The sequence below is a fragment of the Vitis vinifera genome, chromosome 1 (assembly GCF_030704535.1).
Source record: "Vitis vinifera cultivar Pinot Noir 40024 chromosome 1, ASM3070453v1".
In the NCBI taxonomy this organism is placed as follows: Eukaryota; Viridiplantae; Streptophyta; class Magnoliopsida; order Vitales; family Vitaceae; genus Vitis; species Vitis vinifera.
This window is the reverse complement of record NC_081805.1, coordinates 5,246,929-5,265,047: the sequence shown is the minus strand read 5'-3', so window position 1 is coordinate 5,265,047 and position 18,119 is coordinate 5,246,929. Positions and strand designations below refer to the sequence as shown.

Genomic DNA, 18,119 nt, shown 5'->3' with positions numbered 1-18,119 from the left:
ACCGTGAATATTTTTGAGGATCGAGAGAAATATTCTGAAAAATAAAAATAATTATTAATTATAAAAAATAGGAAATCTCTTACAAAGAAAAGAAGTGATGCGAATGTGGTAATTTTTAACGGTGAGTCGAGAAAATAGAAGTTATAAAAAGTTATTTAATATCGGGTCAAACTATGGTATCAAAAAGTTTAATGGGATATTCACACCTATATAAATTATAACAAAAGCTTAAATAAAATCTACTGAAATGAATGGTCAAGATCCAATCTAACACATCTAATGGTTCAAAATAATTCTTCGGTATCCATCCATGTGATATCATAGATGGAATTTTTTTTTTTTCAAGGGTTTTATTATCAAGTTGAAAGTTATTATGAAGTAAGAAGCATCTCTGTCACGATGACTGAACATATCACAGATTGCTCATTCCAGAATTTTTTAGAAAATGTGTAAGGAAAAAGTCCAAATGTCACGATGGTTTAACATGTCTGAAATTTCTTATTCCAGAAGAAATGATGATTGCGTGGGTACAGATGGGACCCATTTGCCGAGTTGGCAAAGCCCCACACGGCTGAAGTGCGTGTATGGCCTCCGGTTTCTTCGATTTCTCCCTCCGCCAAGTCTGAGTTCTGAGATTACAACGACATCCATACTGAAACCCCTAAACAACAACCCATTGTCATTAGCCCACAACTTTTCTTCTAACGGTGTTCTCCCTTTTTTGTTTTGTTGATTTCAGCTTCTTTTATTGCAATGGATGATATGAAGGACAAAGTCAAGGGTTTCATGAAGAAAGTCAACAGCCCCTTCTCCTCATCTTCCTCTGGTAAATTCAAGGGCCAAGGCAGAGTCTTGGGTTCATCTTCTTCAGGGCCCAGTAATCCCATCCATACCCGACCTTCTCTACCCGTCGAAACCAAGCCTAAACCGCCCTCCGTGGCTCCGCCCAATCCCAGGCCTCTCCCTCAAACAACACTTGCTTCTGATCAGCGCAAGTCCAATTCCGATCAGAATAAGTCCAATTTTCAGCACAACAGCAAACCGGTGGACGGGTTTGATCCATTTGACTCATTGGTCACTTCTGGGAAACGATCCAAACATGGGTATTCCTTGAATGTGTTCGAGTGTCCTATTTGCGGTCAATCCTTCACGTCTGAGGAAGAGACCACGATTCATGTCGATAGCTGTGTAAATAGTGGGGTTGAGCATAATGATAATCAGCATTCTTCAGAATTGTCCAATGGTGATAATGGTTCAACTGAATTGGAGGATCGGGTAGGCGTTTTTCTATCGGGTAAGCCTTCAGAGGGTTCCGTCGAGGTTGTTCTCAAGTTGTTGAGGAATATAGCTAAAGAACCAGGAAATGCCAAGTTCCGTAGAATTCGGATGGGTAATCCAAAGATAAGGGAAGCCATTAGCGAGGTTGTGGGAGGGGTTGAATTGTTGGAGTGTGTCGGATTTCAATTGCGAGAGGAGGGTGGGGAGATGTGGGCCGTGATGGAATCTGCTACAAAGGATCACATTGTTCTTATTAATATGGCAGTATCATTATTGGAACCGCAAAAGATGGAGAATTCATCTTCTCCAGTTTCTGCGGCTGATGTAGAAGAGCCCGTTGAGCTGAAAAAGGTCGACAGGCAGGTAGGGTAATTCTTTGTTTATGACATTTTTCTTTGTTGCTATGACACTGTCACATTATTGCATGCTTTTGCTTTATAATTTTTTATGTTTCCTAATACCTAGTTGATCTATTTGAAGGTTTTAAATTTATGACGGAGAATTAAAATCATCTACTAGAGTTGTAAAAGAAACTGAGTAGGTTTGAGAGAAAATCTTCTGAGGATTGGGGGCATCCAGTGCTTTCCAATCCAAGAAAAGAGTGAGCATTTAGTAATTTCTTGTGACATGAGAGTGCACCTTATTTTCTCCATAGAATGTTGAAACTAAAGAATCACTGTGATGTTACATTTCAAACAAGCCATGCCCATCTCTTTACATCTATGTGACAAGGATATATGACATGGACTGATTTCCTACATGGTTGCAAAGTATCTAATCTGCCTGAGTGATACCTCTCTTTTGTAGCATCTTTGATGTTATTTCTGCTTGACTAAAATGGGCATGGTTATAAATTGTTGATTATAATAGACATCTCTATCCATATCATATCCCATGAAATTTAATCAATTCCCTGACAAGTAATGGCATTTGATCAAGCCAAATGGAATCAAATTCCTATAGCAGCCAGGATTATTGCATTTAACTGCCTAAAGTAGAGAGTTTACCAGCCACTTTTATAGCTTTTCAAACACTATCATCATTACTAAAGCCCACATCTCGGAATTTGTGAAATTTACCACCTTAAAAGCAATCTTGCACTCTAGGTTAAAGTACCAAAAACCTAACAGTATCCTAAATCTTCTGGATATGATCATGGTGCTTGATTCAGTGTGTTTTTTGAAAGAATTAAATTCAAGGATAATGTATGGTTTGGAACATTTTGACTTGGTGTTGAAAGATTTTACAATACACTAAAAGTATACTTGTGCATAAACAAAAAGAAGCAACCTACAACTACAAACCTAATCAAGAACTAAGTACACTACCACTCCAAAAAATCTGTCATGGATAGTGAACTGGCTTGACCATCAACTAGGAGATGCCCATGAGGCCACATGTTCAAATTAGAAATGAGAGAGTTCTTAAGAGCTTGTTTAGTGTGTTTTAGTGGGGACAAAGTGCTAGGGCCCGATGGTTTTTCCATGGCTTTCTGGCAGTCTTCTTGGGGGTTTGTAAAGGAGGAGGTCATGGGATTTTTCAAGGAGTTTTATGACCACAACTATTTTGTCAGAAGTTTGAATGCAACCTTCTTAGTTTTGACCCCAAAAAAAGGGGAGCAGAAGACTTAAGGGATTTCAGGCCAATTAGATTGATGGGAGGGCTGTATAAGTGGCTGGCTAAAGTGCTAGCCAATAGGTTAAAGCTGGTGGTGGGTAAGGTGGTTTCCAAGGCCAAAAATGTCTTTGTGGAGGGCAACCAAATTCTAGATGCTACTCTTGTTGCTAATGAGACTATAGATTCGATTTTGAAGAGCAATGAGTGTGCGGTGATGTGCAAATAGAGAAGGTGTATGATCATGTGGACTGGTCCTTCTTGCTTACGGTTATAGATATGATGGGTTTTGGGGAGAAATGGCTAGGGTGGATGCAGTAGTGTATCTCCATAGTGAGGTTCTCTGTTTTGGTTAATGGGACTTCTTTAGGCTTTTTTCAAAGTTCTAAGGGTTTAAGGCAAGGGGATCCCCTCTCACCGTACTTGTTTGTGATTGTTGTGGAGGCACTTAGTTGCCTACTAAAGAGAGTTGTGAATGGGGGCTTTTTGATATCTTGTAAGGTGAGGTGTAAAGGTGGCAAAGGGGCTCGAGTGTCTTACTCATTGTTCGCGGATGATACACTTGTATTCTACGAGGCTTCTCAGGATCAAATGACATATTTATGTTGGACCCTCATGTGGTTTGAGGTCATTTCGGGGTTGAGAATTAATTTGGATAAAAGTGAGTTAATCCTAGTGGGATGTGTGGAAAATGTGGAGGATTTGGCTGCAAAACTTGGTTGTAAGGTCAGGAGTCTCCCTTCTTCCTACTTGGGATTGTCATTGGGTGTGCCTTTTAAGTCTGTGGTTGCTTGGGATGGTGTGGAGGAGCGGTTTCAAAAGAGATTGACAATGTGGAAGGGACAGTACATCTTCAAAGGAGGGAGGATCACCTTGATATGGAGCACTTTGGTTAGCTTGTCCATTTATTACATGTCTGTGCTTTATTTACATAGGACGATCATATTGAGGTTAGAGCAGATTCAGAGGGATTTCTTGTGGGGAGGTGGGGCTCTTGAGAAGAAAACTCATCTAACTCCGTAACACTTTCTTTCTGGCGAAGCTCTTTTGCTGACTATAAAGTGACTCGCCAACTGACCTCAGCAACACTGAACCAATGTGAAGTGTAAAGATAAAACCCAAATATCCCAAGCCACAAACATTGAATGAGATGATGATTGGTCTCTCATCTCTTACAGGGAACTCCTCTTTTATGTCACTGATAACCCTACCAGGTTCTTCTTTTTTGTTGACAAACAAAGAATGCACCTTTGAAGGGCCTTGTGTCTGTCAAACTTCTTTCCTAGGAAACTGCCTTAATCCCTAGCGGCAAAAAATAGTAACTCTACCTAAGAACGCAATTTTCTTGGAAGCCTTCTAGACAACTAAGACTCTTACCTTAATTGGAATTCTAACTCTGATAAAGAAGATTCGATATGGATTCAATCTCCTAATCCTGTCCAAAACTTGGATGCTAGAAAACCATTCTTGTGCAACACAATACTAAACAAATCTGGGAACCTTCACTTAAGCACTTTCCTCTTGCACAACATTACTTCTAAAGAGGAACCCAATGTCCATTGCCCTGACCAAAAGTAATCAATTTTTGTTAGCTTCTTTAATGTCATTTTTTCTCTATTGGTGATTGACGTAGCAAGAGCCGTCGCAAGTAAACTTCTAGGAGTAGTGAATTTAGTGGGTGTCAGCAATTTATTATACTTTGCTATACTTTATAATATCTTGTAGTAGTTCTGGTTTTATTAATGTTTTCTGCATTATATCCTTATCTTTTATTAATTTGGTTCTTCCTTTCATCCATATGTGATTTGAATTTTGTGTCTTGACATTCATGATTCATAATCCTGACATTCCTACCATCTATGGCATCTGATATTCATCAAGTTTTTTCTTAATTTAGATCCGGGTTTTCTTTTCTGTGCCTGAGAGCGTAGCAGCAAAAATTGAGCTGCCAGATTCTTTTTTCAACCTCTCGATTGGAGAGCTGAAAAGAGAAGCCGATGCAAGGAAGAAAAAGATTGCAGAATCTCAGCTTTTGATCCCCAAGTCATACAAGGAAAAACAGGCAAAAATTGCAAGGAGGAGGTACACAAAAACTGTTATTCGGGTCCAGTTTCCTGATGGAGTTGTGCTCCAAGGTGTCTTTTCTCCTTGGGAACCAACCAGTGCTCTCTATGAGGTTAGTCCTCTCAGCCACTTCTTATTTGATGTTTTCCTCCTCTTGTTCCATTCCCACCTGTTTTTGTCAGTGTAATTCAGACACTAAACTGTCATTAAGTAAATTTTATTGGAATCGTTGCCTCATACGATGACAATTGAATAGTAGATCTGATACCTAGTGCTAGATATAGAATATTCTGAATTTGTGTTGTCTCATCCGCATATATTAGCCATGTCAAGCAGGGACTTCTTTAGATGTGCTGGGTATCTAGTGATAAAAATAATTGACTCTCTGTCCTAGGAGGAAATTTACGTCCTCTCGAATGTGGATGTTTTGTTGCTGATGACCAATTTAATGACAAGTTGAGACTGTTCTCTTAGATCATGCATCTATAACAAATTACCAAACCCAATTCTATAAACTTCTCTATTGTCCTGAATTAGCCCTTTGGTGAACTCTGAACAAAAATCATACAACCTGCAATCTATTAAGTTGCAGGCAGTTTACCATATCTATTTAAATTATTTCTGGATTTTGTTAAAAAAAGATAGAGATGCAAAAATTGAAACAGGAATGTTAAAATTTCTCTGCAAGTTTTGGTTATCATGCTCCAATACTTGATAGTTTTGGTTATCATGCTCCAATATGTTGTTGATTCCCTGTTTTTGACCCTTCAATTAGTTAATGGTACATATTTGTGTTAGATAATCAATTTCATTTTCACACAACCCTTGTGGAGCTGAATGTGACATGTTAGTTTCAGTTGCAAATTTACTTTTACTAGTCTCTGGATTTAACCATTTCACAAACACTCCCAACTCCAAGATGCACTGTTTGGTTTATCTGTTGAAAGGAGTTTTGCATTTCTATCATCACTTCAATACATGTTTCTAGTGGTTTGTACTTAGTTTTTTTTATTTTTTTCAATTTTCAGTTTGTAAGCTCTGCACTAAAAGAACCATGTTTGGAGTTTGACCTGTTACATCCTGTGGTTATTAAACGTCGGGTGATACCGCATTTTCCTGCAGCAGGAGATAGAGCCACAACTTTAGATGAAGAGGAACTGGTCCCCTCTGCTCTTATCAAGTTCAAACCCATTGAGACAGATTCTGTTGTTTTCACTGGTCTTCGTAATGAACTGCTTGAAATCAGTGAACCACTCATAAATGATTCAGCAGTTGCTCAAGCATGAGCACCACCAAACAAAATACCCTTTGTGGTCCACATGGCTGAAATTTTGTCTTCTATAATGGGTCCCTGAATTGTTAAAATCCTCATGTACTATCATCATGATGTATTTTTTCCATCGAATTCCTCTTTCTTCTGTCTCTGTTGGTCATCCTTAGGTGAACAATAGATAATTTTATGTCATGAAAACATGTTTCTGTACTTTTTACTGTGTTCTTGACTGGCAAAAAGATGCATTTGATTACAATAATAGCATCATTGTTTTCCTTGACCGGCCTTCTATTCTAGGTTGAATTGGTTTCAATCAGCTTACTGTGGGGTTTACATTTTGATTTCTTTAGCTGCTAGAAGCCGAGAACATACAAAACTTCATGTGGTGCCTCTATCTCTTAAAAGCATTTATGCCTTCTAACTTTCATCAGATTGAAAATGGAACCTGGTTTGATTTTTGTTTATCACACCGTTACAGATTCTCTCTTCCTAATCCATCACTCATTTTTACAAAGCCATTTGAAAATGACTCCTTTCTGAGATCAGATTTTGCTAGACTCAAAAAGGGTGATACTGTTTCCAGCGGCAAGAGGGGGGGTTCTATCCTCACTCCATGAGAGAATCACCCAGGACTTGGCTGAAGTTCGTAGTATTCTGTTGAGATGAGACGTAAGCCATAAGAAACATCTCGACCTTGTGGCCCCTACCTGCAAAGAAAAAGGAAGGAAAAGAGAAACACAGAAAGGAAAATGTCGGTGTCCATGCAAGTATTGTTTCTATTCATCATGTGGAGCAGAGCAACGTTCATAAAACTCTAAAATGACCGATCTGCAATCTGACCCACAACTATCTTGGTTACAATGATGGAGCGTCAACCATAATTTTGTATCATCCCCATTTCATTTCCATGAGCCAACATGAGCATATGCCTCTCAAATGATCAGTGTGTAATCTAATCTGTTCAAGCCTAAGACGATACCAAGTACCTGAATTTTGTCACATCGATTATCGGTCATCTTAGTTACGCACATGATTAGGGATTATACCGCTCATTTAACCATGGATGAACATATCACATGAAAATCTTTGTTGGACCCCCAAAAGGTGCTTTCCCCATGTGCAGAAATGAGGCATGTGATGGGTCCAATGGGATCGTATTGCACCTCCCTACAACCCCAAAACCGAAAGGCCCCCAAAAAATGATGTGAATTATTGTGCTTGAACATGACGTGCCACCCCCAAAACTATTCTCTTGAACCAAATGCCCAAGAAAGGTGAAGGAGCCAACATTCAAAAGTGATATGGCTTTATTGGTACTTGGCATCCAACAAGTTAAGTGAAAGAAACAAGAACAAGACCATGACTGTTTTTGCAAGCATAAAACGTGCCCATGAAAGCTCTTTTGTGGTCCAGAACAAGCCTTCCTAGTGGTTTATGTGCCTAATTTTGTGCCATTTTCCACTTCTTTACATTTGGTTCACAAAACTGATTGTACTGTCATAAGCCTTTTCTGCTTGATGCTCCTTCATCTAAAGTTTAAACTGAATTGAGAAAGAAGAGAAGGGAACCGATTCCATGTGTCAAATGTCAAACAAAGTGTCTCCCTGGTATCCTAAGTTGCTTTTTCACTTTGAATCCAACATTTATTCTTCATTCTGTCTCTTACCCTTTTTTAAACTGATAGATTTTGTAATAACTCGTGTTTTTCCAACAACTGAAGAACTTTAATGGATTGAGACCACCTACAAAAAGTTAGTCAACCTTTGTGTTTAACCCAGAATTCGAAATGCCCCTGTAAACTTGGGTCAATCCATCACTAGGGGAAGTACCATGACCATAACCTAACAGAGCCAAAAGCTTCCAACCAAAGGAATGGTCTTTTCCATCTTTTTCTCTCTTTTTCTTTTATCTCCTAATTTAAAAATGGTCGTGGTGGGCCATGACCAATGGGTTGATCTTCCTTGATGGCCAAAATTCAAAACAAAATTAATACAATCAACATCCCTTCCTCAATCCTACTGCCTTTGAGTTTTAATTTCTCCATATAATTCAATCATCATTTTCAAACCCATCACCCCATGACAATTATTCTTCCATAAATAACATAAAACGTGTACAAACCTGAGCAAATTCAATAATGACCTTCCTCTTCCAGGAAGGCCTGTTTGGCATCTTCACCTACGATCATTTCTCATTTTTCAACTAATTTATTGTCATTGAGTTGGGCCAGTATCCCAAATAAATAGTCGTTGGTGAGATCAAAGATAACCCACATGAGTGACAACAATACCAATGGTTGGTCATATTTGCCTAAACTTTACAGGTCACCATCACCTTAAGCTTATAATAATTTTGGTGCATGGAAATAATATCCAAAGTAGAAAATCTTTATTATAAAATATGCATAGATTCCTTTCTCATAACCATAAAAGTCCTTGAGGTAAAGACAGATATTTTTCTCAATTGTATAGATTGGGGCCTTGGGATCGGGAGAGCCGGGTCAACTTGGGACCACAGCAGAGAAGAGTGGGGAATTAGCCATAAATTAGTAGGGCATTTTGAAATCTTGAGTGACTTGGGCACATGGGTTTTCTTAAATAAATGTTTGGTGCCCATACACCTTTGTGATTTAAAACTTTGGGATATATATATGCTTACGGGCACCGCCTCACAAACATATTTAATATTTCCTCAACCGTTTTATGGGTTCCACGTTACCCGTACCAATTTAATTAATTGTACAATAAGCCGTGCAAAAAGGGTGAAAAAAATAATAATAATTGAGGTCATGGCTGCATGTGGGCTTCCATGATTGATAAATTTTTTAAGGGGAAAATTGAAATGAAAGTGAAAGGTTTTGTAATGTTTTGTAACATAAATGATTCAGGTATGTTTGCTTTCGGAAAAATTGTAAGGAAAAAAAAGAAAAAAAAATGTAAAGTTAATATATTATTTTCATATATTATTTTAAACTTATTTTATTTATTTTAATTCCTTAATATTAAGATTAAATAATTTTAAAATGTGGAAAAAACCTGAATTATAAAGATAAATTGTTAGTATTTTTTATAATAAGTGATCATTTTATTCCTATAGTAGCTCCAACAATACCTATTCCCTTGGATTTTTATCATCATGCATTAATTATAAAGTTCAAGTTCCTCAAATGTTGAATTTGATTAAGATAAGTAGGTGTTTGGAGAGTTATGACTATGTAATGGCTATTAAAATTGGAATCGAATTAAAATTCCAAGTGAAACTACTTCAAAAAAAAAAAAAAAAAAAAAAAGGCCAAATGAAGGAAGGACAAGAGGGGCGTTGGAGTGCCCTCCAAGGGAAGGCTCAAATGTCATCCATGGGTGGTTACAATGCTTGTGGATCTTTTGGTAGAATTCATGATTTTAATATTTTAAAATATACCTTTTGGAAATTACACTTTTTCTATCCGTCCAAATAAGGCATAGAGATTTTGTTTATAAAATTCAATCTTTGCACTTACGAAAATGAAAATGCACTTATTGGATATATAATCATTATTTTACCATAAAACTTTAAACTTTCAAATATGTCAAAATCATATTTAAAAGTTTTGTCAATATAAAGGTTTATACCTTCTTAAGTTGTTTATTTGAATAAAGAACGAGTATGTACATTCTTTTTATATTTAGTAAATTTTATCTATAATTGTAAAATCCATAATATTTACAAGTTTTTAAGAAAGTTTATATGTGATATCATACCTTGGATAAAAGAAAAAAATTTTGATGCTATATATATATAAACTCTTTTTAATTTTATAAACGTGTTTTAAAATTGTAAAGATCCATTTGGACGCAAAACAAATGAAATCTACATGGTTAGGTAAGAATTTATTTGACCCTGTAACGAGAATACTATGTTTATATGTGAGATTAAAAAAGATATTACAACATTTAAAACAGATGATAGATAAGATTGAAAAAAAATTAATTTATTTTAATTTATTACTTTAAATTTTTTTATTCTTAAATTATTAACTTGTTTTACCAAATATACTTATACCTAATAACTTGATTTTATCCTAGATAGAGCTAAATGTTATCATAGGCTATTTATTGTTTATTGATGCTTGGATGGTGTTAAGTTGTTTATTTTTATTAATTAATGTCTTAACGTTGTCAAGTATTAAATTTATTGATTTTTTCATGATGATAATTTTACTAATTTATAATAAATTCATTTTTTTTTTCCGTAAAATACACATAACAAAAATAATTTAATTTATTTTAAGTCAAAGCTTATTTAAAAATTTTCAAACATCAAAATTTATAGTTTAAAAAAAGATATTTTTAAAAAATAAAAAAATTTAAATATTAAAAAGGCCACAAGCCATTCCTAACCTCACCACCAAAGATACTCTTATTCTCAACCACTATATTCGGGAACGTGAGCAAGCGATCGTTTTATACGGGAGGAGGAGGAATCCTTAAAAGGGCCCGGTGGTCCCCACCAAGTGGAGTGTGATTCATCATCCCCACCTTCACAGTATCACCCATGTTTTTCACGCTCACCTACTCTCTTCATTGCCCATCACCACTCACTATTTTAAATATTTACTTTTCTTAAAAAAATAAAAAAATAAAAACATTATTTTATGTGAAACCATTTCCTCAAAACCGCGTGACACGATCCACTATTCTTAAAGAAAAAGCTGGCCCTCCCGCTCTTTTACTTGATTCCCGTGACAGCTAAGTGCATCAAACTTCCTGTTTTTATTTTTATTTTTTTATATTGATGAGAAAGGGATAACTGATAAGCAAAGAAGAAAATGGGATGGATGACAGTTGGCAAAGAGAGAAATTTTGGCACATGGAGGAGTAGATGAGAAACTTGACCTGTGACCTAAAAAGGTACGGCACGTGAGGCTAAAAGCACTGTACCCTACAAATAAACAAGAGGAATCGGAGGGAAACGTGCTTTAGTTTTGCCCCTCTCTTCCTTGGCTCTTATCCATTCGCCTTCTCCACGTGGATGTGGGCCACCGATAAAGAATTGCTATAACGACATGAGCTACATACATGGGACTGACAGCTCTATTCAATTCATTGTAAATTTGCACATGTGCTCCCACTTTCCCCCTTTTCCATACACATATGTCATGTAATCCTCCCTCCAGATTTTGTTTTTAAATATGAGTTTGATGCCCCCCCACTCTTGCCTCCTTTTTCCCTTCATGCCCTACCATTGGAATTGAATTTTATGAATTATAGAGCATGTGATCTTCAAAGAAATGCTAAAGAATTTCCCACTTCATCTTTCCTTTTATAGAAAAAAACTACGATACCTACCCAATTCTTAACCTTTGTTATTAAAAAAAAAAAGTACACCATTAATAAAAATATAAATAATTATATCAAAGTACAAAAAAATAATAAAAATGCATAAATAGATGCACCAAAATCTATATATTATGCAAAATATTATAATTTGATCAGGTTCTTTCATATTCAAAAGTCAATATTTTACGATTCGAACTTATTAAAAACTAATTAGATAATCGTTTAAATTTAAAATTTTTAAGTAGGATAACTCTCCGGGGTGGTTTAGTTGGTCCGATTTTGGGTTTGTTTTTCAATGATTATCAGTTCGAGTCCCTTCAAGAATATTGGGGATTTATCCAATTTTTAATTTTAAAGGTTTTTGGGATTAGTTGAGGGATATATAATTTGCAAGTGGGATAAGACTGTGCATATCAATAAATGAATATTTTTTATTATATTTAAAAAATTAAATTGGGGGTGGATCGTCTAATGAGGCTAAAGGGCAGCCAGTTATTTTCCTAGGTATGCAGATAACCGGGAAGCATGTTTTAAGGTCTCAATGATTAGACCTGACTAAGAATCTAAATTGGGTGGCACTCATAGGAACAGTCACTTTGAAGTGACCCTTCACCAAAATTAATTAGATCTCTTTATTCACATTTTTGATATTAGGTAATATCTTCTCCAACTAACTTCCTCTCCTCCCAAAAGATAACCTCAGAGATTTAGTTTTGGATTCTGTGAAATGGGTCTCTACGTCACAGACAGACAAGATGCCACTTCTCTTTCTGCCAACCTTTTTTTTTCTTTTTTTCTTTTTTTTTTTAATTATTATTATTATAATAATAATATATTTTTCAGTCCTGCCTTTTTTTATATTCTCATCATTATCTTCTTTTTACCCAAAGTATACAAACAAGTACACTGAACAGCACCAGCTGGGAGTTTTGGGTGATTAAATATTATATATTATGACGTGTTCACAAGGCTAACTTACACAAAGTTTGTCGATACAAATCAGAACAGGTCATATATTCCACGTAATTAAGAAAAAAATTTAACAAGATTGATAAAATATTTGGAAAAACTTATGTGAATACTCAATAAATTATTTTTGAGTATATCCTGCGTGGACGGACATAAAGAATGTTGGATTTATGTTTCTATTTTTACTAATTTAAAATATAGTCATGTGTTTAACGATATTAAATTCTCGTACTTTTTTTTTATACGTTAACAAAAAGAATATAAATATTTAGGACGTATAATAATAAGGATACGGTTGAATTTCAGTAGTATTTGTTTCCAAAAAATAAAATAAAAAAGAGCGCGTGGACCACCCTGATAATAGCCTTGCTGCTAGAATTTGTAGCCATACGCAACTTTTAATAATTTCAAAAATTTCACGTCCAGATCTGATGAGAATTTGTTCACGTGTCGCTAAATCATCTGATTCATGTAGTACTTCTCAGATGGCTTTCCACGTCAGCAGCGCACGTACCAAATTTCTCCACCCACGAAAAATGTCAAAAAAACACGATCCGCGAGTCATCCGCCAAAATCCGCGATTAATCGGGGACGGGAGCCTGACTGTCCTCAGGACCTCAACCTTGAGTCTCCCCCTCAACCCTATTGACTCACGAGCCACACTCGTCACAGGTTGTATCCACGGGGCGCATTCTGAGTTGAGAAACAGTGAAAATCTTGCGGTACCACCGACAGGTGGTTGCGATTTTGGTGGTGTGTGAATTTAAAAAATTTAAAGCTCGCGCACGTGTTGTCTGACCGGACCAACAGGTCAAACACCGGAAGTACCGGTAACCCTCACAGGGATGGTAATAAAACCATGACTTTGAATGAAATGAACGGTCAGGATCCTGTGGATCATATATGCTCAAAAAGAAAGAAGGAAAAAAAAAGAAAAAGAATCATCCATCAAATAAATAAAAATCTGACTCCCTCTCTCTCTCCCTCACTTGCTGTCGTTGGAAGCATTTCGGCGGATGAGAAAGCTTTTCTTCCTCTCTCTAGCTTGGAGCGTGATAAGGATTCTAGGGTTTGGTGTTACAGAATAAAAGAGCTTCACCATTTGATCTGTGAATCTAGGATTTTCTCGGCTTGGTTTATTTTGAGCTCTGAAATGGAGAGAGATTTCATGGGTTTGAGTTCAAAAGAGCCCCTGGCTGTTGTGAAAGAGGAGATTATTGAAGGAGGTAAAGACTCAGGTAGTGTTATTCATTTATGTTTATTTATATATTTGCTTCTTTATCTTTTCAATTTTGACTAGTTTGTTTTGGTTGAAATTATGGAATTCTGGCTCTGAAATGGTTTTTTTTTTTTTTTTTTTTGGCATTTTAATTTTTAAAATTTGGCGTTTTTGTGCTATTTAATTTAATTCAGAATATGAGTGCAGCATGGCAGGTGGTGCCTAGACAATTGAATGAAATAATAAATAGAAAAAATTAAATGGTTTTGTTTGGTTAATTAATTCTACTATTACGAATTATTTCTTTCCCAATCCACATGTGTTTCTCTGGAAACCTAAAATCATACCCATTTATTACTATTTTGCAGCCTAAAATGGTAATAATAGTTGGTTGTGGTTAGCAGATGAGCAATCTCTTATCTGGGTAGCTTTAATTTCTTTTTCAGCATGTAGTGTCCATGAAAAATGTTAAAATTCCATCTGGAAGTACTTTGTTATGTAATTGATTATTTTCTTCAGTTGTTTTTCGGATAATTTTAGAGTATGATTCTTGTTTCCTGTGGAAAAAAGGGTTGTTATTTGTTTCTGGGTTTCAATTAATCTCCTCAGCGTATGGTTTCTCATGTAGTCTTGGGCATGGAGTTAGAAAATTTTCTTAAATTTGAAGTCCCTATGGTTGTGTTATTTATTTGTTCAATTTTTTTGGCAGATGATTTCTTATCAAAATAAAAGCATATGCTGTATCTAACCGAGATTTGTTGCTTATACTTTCTGAATTTGTAGCATTTACTAAAGGTTCGGGAATACAGTGGCCCTTTTCAAACAAGATCTCTGCACTTCCTCATTTCATGTCTTTTAAGACTGCGCAAGAAGACAAGTCCAAAAAGGTTGCATCTGATTCCCTTGTGACTTCTGGATTTGACCCAAGTAACAAATGCCCAGCTGGTGAAATGCAGGTTTGCTATTACCCCTTCTGTTTGAATGATTATAAATCTATAATTTCAAGGGTTTAGGGATCTTAAGGAGGCTTATTTCTCATAACATTTGAAATGGGTCTACTTCACCAAATGAATGGGATCTTTGGGAAATCCACGGAAATAATTTCATCTTGATTTTTGAGTATCTTTGTGATTGATGGATTTTTCTTATCCCCTTGAATGCTGTAAACAAAGTAATTAAATACTCAGTTTTATGGGTGTTCAAACCCATCCGTTAATTGTCATCACTAAAGTTCATATCAGTATCCGATTATATTTTTTACTTGTTTCTCAATGGTTTTTGCTCTATAGAAAGCAGTCAATCCCGATAGGCAAGGTGGAAGTTTTGCAGTGACAGCTTATCCTGTGCAACATGATTCACATTTAATGAATCATCATCCTCATGATGTCAAGATGTTTCCAGTCTCAAACCAAACGATTTCAGTTTCCATGGGCAACCCCTTTTTCAAGACCCATTTTGCTGCAGCTGGTCAGAACATGGTTGGTGCTGCCCTGAAGCAACAATTACTTGGAGGAATTCCTGTTTCAGCTCCACATGGAATTCTGCCCTCTGCTGGTTCTTTTGCTGGAATCACTGAACCATGGTATTTATCAGCTTTTATGCCTAAGTCAAATTTACTTAACGACCATGTTTACCTATACTAAATGGAAATTCATTGGATTTATTTTGTAGGAATAATTTTAAGACATCTGGATCTCCTTCCCAATTGACCATCTTTTATGCTGGTACAGTGAATGTCTATGATGATATCTCGCCTGAGAAGGTTCTCTCTCTCTCTCTCTCTAAAGGCTTGAATAACTTGTCCTGGTTATCACCCCCCTTGGGTTGTGCACATGAACTCAGAACTTTTTCTTATCTTTTCTTTTGCTCAACATCTTATCCAGGCTCAGGCTATCATGTTCTTGGCTGGGAATGGGGCTTCCATGGCTTCTAGAATGGGGCAACCGAGAGCTCAAGTCCAGACACCTGCTTCAAAGCTGGCAGCAGGTGATGGTGTCCTTGCAAACCAGCCCATGAATATATCACCTTGCTCTGGTCTCTCAAGCCCCATATCTGTTTCTTCACATCCTGTTGCTCAGTCTGGGAGTGGATCTACTAGCACCGAGGAAGTGTTGGCTGCTAAAACCACAGGGGTTTCTGCCACTCCTGTTACCAAATTGGATTCCCCTAAAATGCTCTCTGTTGCTGCAACACCTATGATGCCATCAGGTATGTCATTATGATAGCAAGGTGTTGTAACATCTTAAGCTTCTGTGAGTAAATCTGTGATTTTGAAAGCCACTTTAATTGTTTGTGACACTTTAATTATTGGTGGGTAACTGATTCAACAAGCTCGAGTGTGTTCATGACTATAGCAAAATTATTGAGTAATAGTTTTAGAATTATGTTGTAAGTTACATAGTGCTGATAAAAGGATTTTAAAATATTTTTGTGTGCCATTATCATGTATTAAAATTATAAAATGGATGGTCAGCTTTTTCCAGGTCGCTTCTCCCCATGTTTTTTTCAATTGTGTTCCTTCTTTTTTCTCTCTATAGTTAGCTGAATAATTTCTAGGTCACCAAATTATACCAAGTATTGAATATTTCCTGAATCTAGAATTCTTAATACTCACTTCTTATCATTTTCCATAGCCATTGTTAGATTTACCGTTGCAGTTAGTACCATGTGAAAATGACATTCAATTTTCTTATGCAGCTGTTCCTCAAGCTCGCAAAGCATCCTTGGCTCGGTTTTTGGAGAAGCGCAAGGAGAGGTAACTTTTTCAACTAGGAGATGCTTTTCACAAATTTTATTTTGAATCAACCCCTTGAAACTTTTAGGTGCAGCTCACTATCTTTTAGGTAAACAGTAAACATTGGTAGGACCTTTGGAATTTTGAGGTAAGAACCAAAGGTTCTGAAGCTGACTTTGCTCTCCAAGCTACTTCTGCATTTTTATTTTTATTTTTTTATTTTTTCAATAGGCAAATAAAGATTATGGATGAAAAGTGCCTAACAAAAAAGGGGCACAACCCCTGTACATGCATTGCATTTAGAAGCTTCTTACATCAATTTTATTTGAAGGTTACGTTGAATAAGATGACTGAGGCCTCAGGTTGGAGAGACCTTTTTGAGAAAGGTTGCTCCAGGTTTGTGGCCTACTGCCAGTACCATTTGAGTGGGTATCTAGCTTGGTCGTTGAGATGTAACTGCACATTTGTGTCTGTATGGGAGCACTTGCTTGGGAAAGTTTTGTTCAAAATTTTCCTCTGTAAACTTGGGATCAGTAGGATCTCTCCTTTGTGGTTGAACTAGTAATCATGCCAAATCTAAGAAATGCCCACCTTATATTTCAGTTTACATGCAAGCATATAAAACTCAATGATCAGTTCCACCCAATTAGGGTGGAAATATTGCAACATGCATTTGAGAACTGTTCCTTAAATTGAGGCTTGTGATTATGGGTGCAGGGTGATGAGCACAGCGCCATACAATATCAGCAAGAAATCCCCTGAATGTGCCACCCCAGGATCTAATGGCATGAGTTACACAGCGAGTTCTGGTGCAGGTGCAAGTGCTGGTGCTGGTGCTCTTTCAGCTAACAAGGAGTAGCCATAATGTCTGAGGCCAAATTAGAACAACGAATTTATTGCAAATTTCTGTAGTTAAATTATAGAAGTCGGAAATTCCAATTACTCCACTGTTTTGTTGTAATCCGTAATCCCTGCTTGTTTGACTCTAAATCTTGACTAATATTTTCTTAATATTTTTTCTTACTTGAATGTGGTGGTAGGATCCTTCTCCACCACCAATATGATACTCTGTATGATGTGTACGCATTCAACTTTTTGTTAAGTTGTGAAAATAATTGCTAGATAAGTATACTGTATACTTTAGCCATCCTGCATACTTGCAGTTCTTATTTGACCTTTTGATCTTTCCCCAACCTGCTTGTTATAATGTTTTTCCACTGCTAGCATGGCAAATTTTTTCTTTCAGAAAGGGTGTCAATTGGATAAGTTAATGGTTTATGGCTTACCTTGTTCAAACTTTACCTTTCTTTTTTGTCACAAATTTGCAATAAACATTACCATCATTTTCAAGTGTGTCTACCTTTATCAGGTTCTGCATGTGCCAAAGGAGAAATCATGAAATACCAAGATGCCCCCATCTCCATATATCACATGTCTGGTTGGTCAATCTTTTTCGTGGTCTTGGATTAATATAAAAAGGGAAGTCCAAGATATGGGTATCAAATTTTGAAATTGGAAATGATGGTAATTTACTTGGTCATCCACGTTTCCAACTACCGCAAGGATAAGGACGAGGGGGTGGAGCAGGTTAACTTTAATCAAATGACCAAAATGACCCAGGAAATTGGAGTAGGTTTTTACCAAAAAAGT

General features: G+C 36.4%; 2 protein-coding genes across 4 annotated transcripts; both read left to right on the top strand.

The window, feature by feature from the left end:
- Positions 1–445: 445 nt before the first annotated feature.
- Positions 446–6,509, top strand: LOC100257839 (plant UBX domain-containing protein 2). Of its 2 annotated transcripts, none has more exons than XM_010654692.3 (3): positions 446–1,641; positions 4,790–5,068; positions 6,079–6,509. In XM_010654692.3, the coding sequence occupies exons 1-3, from the start codon at positions 754–756 to the stop codon at positions 6,100–6,102; spliced, it is 1,191 nt and encodes a 396-aa protein (XP_010652994.1). In that variant the 5' UTR covers positions 446–753; the 3' UTR covers positions 6,103–6,509. The 2 variants fall into 2 exon arrangements, with proteins under 2 accessions (XP_010652994.1, XP_002284867.1); XM_002284831.4 differs by having other exon boundaries at positions 5,985–6,509.
- A 6,689-nt stretch (positions 6,510–13,198) lies between these two features.
- On the top strand, positions 13,199–17,616 carry LOC100262965 (protein TIFY 6B). Of its 2 annotated transcripts, none has more exons than XM_010654804.3 (7): positions 13,199–13,742; positions 14,519–14,691; positions 15,025–15,317; positions 15,407–15,497; positions 15,619–15,943; positions 16,433–16,490; positions 17,187–17,616. In XM_010654804.3, the coding sequence occupies exons 1-7, from the start codon at positions 13,376–13,378 to the stop codon at positions 17,326–17,328; spliced, it is 1,449 nt and encodes a 482-aa protein (XP_010653106.2). In that variant the 5' UTR covers positions 13,199–13,375; the 3' UTR covers positions 17,329–17,616. The 2 variants fall into 2 exon arrangements, with proteins under 2 accessions (XP_010653106.2, XP_002284855.2); XM_002284819.3 differs by having other exon boundaries at positions 13,199–13,754.
- Positions 17,617–18,119: the final 503 nt, after the last annotated feature.